This window comes from Salvia splendens, chromosome 15, assembly GCF_004379255.2.
Source record: "Salvia splendens isolate huo1 chromosome 15, SspV2, whole genome shotgun sequence".
Taxonomy (NCBI): Eukaryota; Viridiplantae; Streptophyta; class Magnoliopsida; order Lamiales; family Lamiaceae; genus Salvia; species Salvia splendens.
The window spans coordinates 13,726,280-13,735,857 of record NC_056046.1 but is presented as its reverse complement, the minus strand read 5'-3'; the positions used below and the strand labels follow the sequence as shown (position 1 = coordinate 13,735,857).

The 9,578-nt window shown below is 41.1% G+C and overlaps 1 protein-coding gene across 1 annotated transcript; it reads right to left on the bottom strand.

The window, feature by feature from the left end:
• Nucleotides 1–614: 614 nt before the first annotated feature.
• On the bottom strand, nucleotides 615–4,240 carry LOC121768114 (probable LRR receptor-like serine/threonine-protein kinase At1g12460). Its single transcript, XM_042164489.1, has 2 exons — nucleotides 2,405–4,240; nucleotides 615–2,276 (listed from the first exon to the last, which is right to left on the bottom strand). Exons 1-2 carry the CDS (start codon nucleotides 3,571–3,573, stop codon nucleotides 791–793), a joined length of 2,655 nt encoding a protein of 884 aa, XP_042020423.1. The 5' UTR covers nucleotides 3,574–4,240; the 3' UTR covers nucleotides 615–790.
• Nucleotides 4,241–9,578: the final 5,338 nt, after the last annotated feature.

The window sequence follows — 9,578 nt, the reverse complement described above, 5'->3', positions numbered from 1 at the left end:
TTGAGAACTATAAAATAACTAGAATTCTCCTTTAAAGTAAAGATACATAAATTCTATACTATTCTGCACAAAGGAAAATTGGTTGAATGAGGGCGGAGGTCCGACGCAAAGGGATAGTACAATGAGGCGGCACTCTAGAGCTAGTGGTAGTAAGTGCATTACTTTTTGTATAAAAAATAAACACACATGAAATCATAGTTTTCCTTTCTATACTTTACTTTCAAATCACAAAACTTAAATTTTACTTTCTATGTTCCGATAATATTTGTGTCATAACATGATCATGCACTCATATCGAGGGATAATTCTAGAAATTATTAATTAGGAGTTATTCTAGAAATAAAAATGATGAAATAACATCTTTTAATATCGATAGAAAAGAAATGAGGATTTTAAGGGAAATAATTTTCTTTTTCCTTCCCGTCCATCATAAATTTACCGCCAAAGATAAAGCAACTCCATAGTTAAACACAGTGAATAAACTAACTAGCAAACCTGTGCATTCAATGGCAAGTAGCAAATTTCAGAAAGCAAGCTTGATGTGTATTTCTACTGAGAATATGGAGCCTTATAGCAAACAAAGCCAACATGAACAACAAATCTAATACCCCTACTTTTGAATGCTTAAACGTTGAATTATTCATAAGCTACAAAAGAATACAACAAACAACATTATTACCAACTATTAGCAAACAATTGATTGTCATTAATATTCCAATGAACCCAAAAGAATCACTAAGGCCTCCCTGTACCAAGTGAAGAACACAACACGTCTAGTTACACATTTAATTTATGATTCCGAACCATTTCTTACAGATTCAAGAACTTGAACAACCTCAGCCATGCTTGGTCTCCTCAACGGCGTTTCAGAAGTACAAATCAACCCCAGCTTCATCACCTGGACAAGCTCGTTTTCCACAAACCCTCTCAAGCTTCTGTCGAAACAGTCTGAGGCGTTACCATGCTCGATCAGACCCCTAACGTATTCACACAGAATCATCACTTCATTCGCTGCTGGGCTCCCTACTGGCTTCCTTCCGGTTACTAGCTCCAAAAGGATGACCCCGAAGCTATAAACGTCGCATTTATCACTAATTCTTGAACTCTCAGCAAGCTCTGGAGCAATGTACCCAACTGCATTATGAATTCTTTGGTGGCCATAGCTGTCAAGTAGAGGAAGCAGCTTCCCCAACCCGAAATCAGACAGCTTTGCTGTGTAGTTGTCATCGAGGAGTATGTTAGTGGACTTGACGTTGAGGTGTAGAACCGGAGGCTTGCAGTCGTGGTGAAGGTAGGCTAGAGCCCTGGCAGTCCCGACAGCTATGTTGAACCTTCTAGACCAATTCAATTCGGGATTACCAGAGCCAGTGCTTGTGCCAGGATAGCCAAGGCCATGGAGATTATCATACAGATTTCCTCTTGATATGAATTCCGACAGAATTAGTTGCATGCTAGATGACCAATAGTAACCTTGGACAGCAACCAGATTGGCCTGATGAAGGTTTCCAAGGCGGCTTATTTCCTGCTCGAACTCATCCTGGCTCCTGATCCTCCCCAGTGTCTCGAGTTTCTTCACTGCTATGGCAATCCCACCTTCGAAGGTACTCTTGTAGACGGTTCCAATTGAGCCTCCACCTACTAAACATTCTTTGTCTAGCAAAGCCTTGGTTCCGACTTCCCAATCCTCGTACTTTGAGGGTAAGCTTTTGCTGAAGAGGACCAGTTTTCCAATGATGACATTTGATTCTGTTGAAGAAGCAAGTGGAGTGCTTTCTACAATCATGGTCTCGTCTTCAGTTCTCCTCCCACGACGAGCCCTCATGTTGATCACTGTGATGATGAGAACACCAGCAACAATCAAGGCAGCAGCCACTATGGCGACAATTGCAGAAGCGCTCAGCCTTGGTTTCCTTGCAGCCGGAGTGGAAGCACTGCCTGAGCAGGAGTTCACTAAAGGAGCACCACACAAACCTGCATTGTGGAAAAAGGCGTAGTATCCAAACTGCTTGATGCTTTCGATTGGAGGGATAGCACCAGAAAGGTTGTTATAAGAAAGGTTGAAATGAGATAGATTGTTGATATTTCCAAGTGCAGAAGGAATCGGACCAGAGAGTAAGTTGTCGGACAAATCCAAATAATAGAGGTTAGAAAAATTTCCGATGGTCATTGGTATGCTTCCTTTGAGCTGGTTGTGATGGAGGTCGAGAATTACAAGATGCGTCATGTTATCAAGGTTTTGTGGAATCTCTCCCACTAAAGAGTTCCCGGAGACGTTCCTGCAAGTATGTTTGAGAAACCAATCAGATAAATGGAATAGCAAAAACAGATTGCAGCCATGATCAATCCTTTGATACCTTATTCAATATTCACATTGGCACAACAAAAATGAGAGGATTGGACTTACAGTTCGAGAAGAAACCGGCATTGAGTGATCTCGTTAGGAATTTCACCATGAAGTCTGAGATTGTCTAAATCAAGAACTTCAAGCCATTCTATACTACCGATCTCTGCAGAAATCATCCCATCTATCGAGTTACTTGACAACCGAAGCAGCACCAGATTTCTCAAGCCAGATATTCCATCTGGTATACTTCCATCAAGTCTATTAAAACCCAAATCTAAATATTTAAGGCCACTGCACTTAGTGATGCTTGATGGAACCTCTCCATACAAAGCATTCCCAGAAACATCAAACACTTCCAATTTTGTGCAAGAAACCATTTCTGGGATCTCCCCATCAAACATATTCAATGACGCATTGAAATACGTTAGATTTTCCAATCCAAGAACCCCAAATGGGGCTGCCCCAGAAAACATATTGCTACCAAGATCCAAAAGACTCAAGCTTCTACATTGTGAAAGTTGTTGCTCAACACTCCCTGATAGCATATTACTCATCACAGACAAGAACATCATCCTTGGAGGGCTGCAAATTTGTGACGGCAACGCCCCACTGAGGCCATTGAAAGACACATCAATCCCTTCTAGATCCAAACAGTTAACAACTGAAACAGGGAGTGGCCCTGATAGATTGTTATGAGCCAAGGAAACAAATCTTGTTTTGTAACAGTTCTTGAACAATGCTGAAGGAATCTCACCACTATACCCATTTCTAGACAAATCAAGAAACCTAATGTTTGGCAAATCTCCAAGAAACTCTGGGATTGATCCTGAAAGAGCATTGGAGCTCAAGTTTATCTTCCTCAAAGTACTGATCTCTCCATACTCAGAAGGGATATTACCAGTTAACTTATTACCAAACAAGGTTATAATCCTAAGTGATTTCAATCCTGACAAAGAAGGTGACAAAACTCCAGAAAGATTAGTGTTCCAAAGCACAATTTTTGCCACATTTCCATCAGAATTACAGAACACCCCTTGATAATCTTGGCAAGGGCTACTACTAGGAACCCAAGAACTCAAACTATCAAAAGGGTCGCTAGAAATGTTGCCCCTAAATTGAAGCAAAATCTCCTTCTCCGTAATGGGAGACACTAAAACTACCACAAATTCAAGCAGACAAAATGCATACAGGAACACAATGCAGTGGAGTGTTGTACCTCGCATTCTCATGTTCCCATCATAACCCCAGCATTATAGTTTACTGGATCCAGTTCCAGATTCTGTGCCTCCTCTGCTCATACACCAATGCCCCTTACACAAAATCCCATCTTTCTCTTTTCCAAAATTCAACATTTTGCTGCAAATGTGAAGGGGGTGGATGCAATTTTTTTGTCTTTTATGCTATTGTTTGGGGGAATCTTCTCCACTGAATAGAAAAGTGGGATCTCTGCTCTGGGCAGATTGTGTGTGTAGGTTAGTGTCAAAATATTTAATTTTTTACAATTTCAAGAAAGTTGAGAGATGGGGAGCTGGCATGGAGAGTTGGTTTGTGAATGGGAAAACTGCCAAGCCTGGCTGGAAAGAGACGTATTTGGGTAATATATTAAGACCTTTCTCTCTCCGATAGCGTAGAAAAGTGAAAACTGAGTGAGATTAGAGGTATGCCTCCACGTGGTATAAGATGTAAATAAGACTACAGCCTCCATCTCCATCTCCATCTCCATCTCCATCTCCATCTCCATCTCCATCTCCATCTTCAAATTAAATTAGCATTCACAAACAAGGGATGAAGCCATTCTGTCTGACAGCTCGAATGTTTGACTATTACTGAGCTTTTACTTGTAAGGTCCGTTTCAGTACAGTGGAGAAGCATTTGTTCTCTGCAACAACCAAGCAGCCACCATCAATCTACATAATAATGTGGCTAGTAAATACAGATTGAAAATTTTTTGTGTGACGGATTGGTGTCCATTTAAAACAACTTTGTACTAGAATAATAAATGGAAAAAAATGTTGAAATCCGTATTTATTGTGAATGGAAAAAGGAGTAATACTCCTTATTTATGTATTAAGAAGAATATTAGCCAGTTGAAGAATTACTAATCAATTTAAACAAAAACATTGTCAGCTGGAAACTAAATAAATTGAATCAATGTCAAAAATATAATTAGACTGGATATTCATAATAATTAGAATGATGATCAGAAGTAATTTAACATCATAATTAGCAGAGAGCTTATGAATTCAATCAAAGAAAATGTGGATGCTATCATATTACTATTATTTTAATTATAAATGCAATTCGAATATCAGTTTTGCCCATTGTAACGAATTCGATTTCTAATAACCACTTGATTACATTGAAAGGCTCACGCAATTAATAAGATAATGTGATTATGTCAATGGATATATGTTTTTCTTATATTAATATTAGCTTGTCTATATAGCTATACTAATTTTTTTAAAATGATAAAATAAGATAAAAAAATATTATAATATTTTTTAGTGGAAAATAGAGAGAAAATTATTCATCATAAATAGTGCTAATAGATTAATTTTGATGGGTAGTCCAAAATAGAAAAATATGACTATCTTGACAAAAGTACTACTAACATTTTTGTCCACTATTTAAAGTGTTATTTTATCATTTTGAGTTGTTCATGATTTAAATAACCATTTATTTTTTTAAAAACTTTTGGTATGCGGACCACATATTCTATTAACTTTTTATATTCACAATTTATTGTACCAAAATGAGTCTCACATTCCATTTATTTTCTCTATTTATTTTTCTTTACAAAATTAGGGCAAATTTTTTAAAATTCATACCGAATAAAAGTAGTTTTCAAATGGTGAATTGATGGAGTACTAATTTTTAATCAAAATGCAAACAAAACAAATTCTGCAAAGCTTTGTCAATAGTATAATGGGCCAAATTAATATCGAACATTTGTACTGTGGATTGAAGCCCATGAAATCAGATATAACGATATACTCCATCCGTCCCACTTTAGGAGTCCCGGTTGAAATATTCCATAAATGGTATTAGACCTCACATTCCACAAACATTTTTACCCTCACATTTTATTATAAAACTAATATAAAAATGTAGGACCTACATTCCATTATCTCTTTTCACCAGCTTTCCTTTACATTTCTTAAAGCTCGTACCGAACTCAAATGTGACTCCTAAAGTGGGACGGAGGGAGTAGTAGTAGTACTTACTCCTTTATAATACTTCATTCATACGAATTAAGTTGAGTCAAAACTTTTAGGCACGAAGATTAAGAAATTGTATTGAAAAGTATGAGATCGGAATAAAGTAGGAAATATAAAGAGAGAGTAAAGTAGGTGAGTAGAAGAGATTGAATGTTTTGTTTTTAGTCAAAAAAAGGAAATGACTCAATTTAATTGGGACATCCTAAAAAGGAATACGAGTCAACTTAGTTGGGACAGAGGGAGTCTGATTATAAACTATACCATTATTCTCCACATTTTCTAATATGCAGTCCTACTTTAATACGACACAAATTTTTTAAAAAAATATTAAAGAAAGTAGGTTAAAATAATTAATGAAATATAAATTCAACTTTTATATTATAATATTATAATAAAATAAGTGTCATTCACTATTAAAAACAGTAAAAATAAAATAAAATAATTAATGAAAGACAAATTAAAATGAAAAATTGATTAATATAATGAGGGGTGGATGGAGTATATTCAATACAGTACCAATGTAGGCGGAGATGCATATGAGATTCTGATACGAACCTCTATTATTATTATTTAGTTTAGATATTATAGGGATTTAGCGTATCTTTTTCTATATCTTTGTTTTCTTGTTCATTAAGTCAGTAGCATTATAAATAGGATATACTGTTATCTTTTTTATTCGTTCAATCAATATATGAAATTATCATTCTTTTGGCTCAATTGAGTAGCAAACAAGAAACATCTCCTAAGGTTGCCGACGAGGCTGATCTCGCGCTCAACCGCCCCTTTTTGCCGTCCAAGTCACGACCCAACGTTGGGCGCTCGACAACGACGACATCTCGTTTCTTGATTTTGTGTGGAAATCGACGTTAAGGAGGACGGTCCTTAACAACTGATGCTTTCATTGAGAGCTGACCCTCCCACCATCTCGAACCGAAGCTACACCGCTGCCCGACGGAAAATATTTCGCGCACAGCAACTGCTTTGGTTGTCGAGTCCCGCCTGTCCGTCGAGCTCTAGCCGCAGGACAACACTACTTCTGCAACACCGACGGGAAGGATTCCCGCGTGCCGCGTCGAAGTCAGACGATCATCATCCACCACAGCCACGCCTCAGTCCGTCAACATGTCATACGACTACGCAGGCTATAGCTGTCATCAATACGACTTCCCTCAGGCCACACAGCCATTCCGTCTCTACCAGCCGGCCCAACCTCGCCGTGTAACCAGTTGGGAACCTCCGAGCAGCCGGGTAGAAGTACTCTGTCCGCCGTCGTGGCCTGATCCAGAATCACCCTACGTCTCACACCACTTGGATCAACCTGATCGTCGCCCACGGCCGAGATACCAGCCCATCGGGTACCACGATCGCGCGCAAGACGCCTGGCCCCGACACCGCGGTGGCTACGTCGAGAGGGGTGGCCACCTATCTGATCGCGGAGATCATCAGACCCAATTAGGGTTTGATCGCTACCCGCCAACCCCAACGCAGCGGCACCGCCCAATATCCTTGGACCCACCGGCTCAACAGGAGGACCGCGGCTACCCGACCGTTGACCGGCCCCGACGCTCGGAGACGTGCTAGGACCGACCTCGCCCTCGGGAGGAGGTGAGAGCGCGAGTCTAGCCCGCCTCCCACCAGTCCCGCCACTCCACCGAAAACCTAATGCGGGACCTGTGCAGTCAGCCCGCGCGTGTGACCAGTCAAACTCCAGAGCAGCCACGCCTGCCGCTAATACGGGTCTCCCAAGCGGAGAAGTCAGAACGGTCCAGGTTGGGTCTCTGCTGGCACTATCCCGAGAAATGGGTGATGGGACATGTGTGTAAACAACGCATTCTCTGTTATGCGGATGATGGGGAGGAGTTTGAGGAGAACATTCAAGATGAGAATTTAGCCGAAGAGAAAACTGATAATACTCCCACGATAGTATTCGGTGATGATTTTCCCAATGATGTTACCGATGTTCACAATGATGGCGCTCCTCTTGATGTTCCAAATAACGAGTCCCCTGGAGAGTTCGTCAAGAACAAAAGGATTGTCAAGAACGACAATGAGTCACCGCAAGTGCTCGTTGGGGTATATGATGAGAAGATTGGTGAAAAGGAGGAGACATTGCTAGAAGATAAAGATGAGGATGGTTCTATTGGTGAAGCGGAGAAGATAATCGCCTCACTCAATGTTGTGCAAGTGTCATCCAAAAATGTTGTTGGAAATTGTTGGGGCAAGAAAGGAGATGGTGCTTACACCGATTTGCCCGTAATTGCTTGTGTCTATGTGGATTTGAATGTCGGTGATGTTCCAAGTATGAATCATCGATCAACATTGCTGGACAAAGATGCAAGGTTGATCCCTCCAAGTAATGACATGCCATGCCTGGGTATTCTGGGAGGCGTGGACAAGCTTTTCGATTTGGTAAGGAATTTTTCCGACAAAGTTGGGTCTCCTTTGTTGATTTTTTATGGAAGTGAAGAAGGGAGACGTTCATCTGTTCGGTGTGTGTTTTATCCAGGAGGAGTTGCCTCGCCGAAGCTTCTGCTTTCAGCTCTCCTTTTTGCTTTGTGGTTCCCACATTGAGGACAAGGTGGATTTTAACCGTGGGGGAGTTGATACGAACCTCTATTATTATTATTTAGTTTAGATATTATAGGGATTTGGCATATCTTTTTCTATATCTTTGTTTTCTTGTTCATTAAGTCAGTAGCATTATAAATAGGATATACTGTTATCTTTTTTATTCGTTCAATCAATATATGAAATTATCATTCTTTTGGCTCAATTGAGTAGCAAACAAGAAACATCTCCTAAGGTTGCCGACGAGGCTGATCTCGCGCTCAACCGCCCTTTTTTGCCGCCCAAGTCACGACCCAACGTTGGGCGCTCGACAACGACGACATCTCGTTTCTTGATTTTGTGTGGAAATCGACGTTAAGGAGGACGGTCCTTAACAGATTCATAACATAAACTAAATTAAGTGATCCCATCAACTTGATCAATATAAGTGAAAATTGAATCTATATTTTCTGGTTTCAGAAAATCAAGAAATATACTTGTTTACGATTGATTTCGTATTAGTAAGGAGTACTAATGAGTTAGGACATTGGCCTTCCAACTGCCACGTGTCCATATACAATTGCCACCGCACATATTCGCATCCTTAGAGCATCTGCAATGGCGGACGTCCGGTCGGACATCCGCGATGGGCGACCGGGACGTCCGCCATTGTGGCGTTTCAACTCGGATACGGACGTCCCGTAAGGACGTCGGATGTCCTCGGACGTGGGGGCGACGGGCGGGCGGACGTCCGCCATTGTGGCGTGGGTCAGACGTCCGGTATTTAATTTTTTTTTAAAACTCTATATATACGGCTCGTTGAACTTCATTTCATTCGCACCACTTGTGTTAACAAGTTTCTCTCTCTACATCTCTATTTTCAAGTATATCTAGAATGGCTAGTGACAGTGATAGCGAGGATGAATTGGAGGTCGTTGTGGAAGGTGCGATAGATAGGCTGCTACACCAGAGGGAGCAGCGGCGGCAGCAGGCGGCGGTAGATCGGCCGATCCGTCGTCGAACTACAATACCCTGTGACCACATTACTGCACATTTTTGGTTGTATCAGGACTACTTCGCTCCGCATCCGCATTTTGGGGATGCCTTATTCCGACGACGTTTTAGGATGCATCGTCCGTTGTTTATGCATATCGTGGGTGCTTTAGAGAGAAGATACCTGGAAGGGGATGTACACTACCGGCTTCAAAGCCAAGCATCCCACGATGATCCTTGAAGTTGTAGCTGACTACCGGCTGTGGATATGGCATGCTTATTTTGGAGTCGCCGGGTCGAACAACGACATCAACGTTCTCAAGTCGTCGCCCCTGTTCAACGCTCAGTGCAATGGCGTTGGTCCCGCCATCAGTTTCGTCGCCAACGGCAACCAGCACAATATGGGATACTATTTGGCAGATGGGATATACCCAAACTGGCCCGTCTTTGTGAAGACAATCAAGCATCCGCTCGGA

Bases quoted from the DNA above. Each gene is read 5' to 3' on its own strand.
- LOC121768114 (XM_042164489.1), bottom strand. From the start codon at position 3,573: ATGAGAATGCGAGGTACAACACTCCACTGCATTGTGTTCCTGTATGCA. The intron at 2,277-2,404 runs GTAAGTCCAATC...ACATACTTGCAG, and splicing joins TGCCGGTTTCTTCTCGAACT to GAACGTCTCCGGGAACTCTT.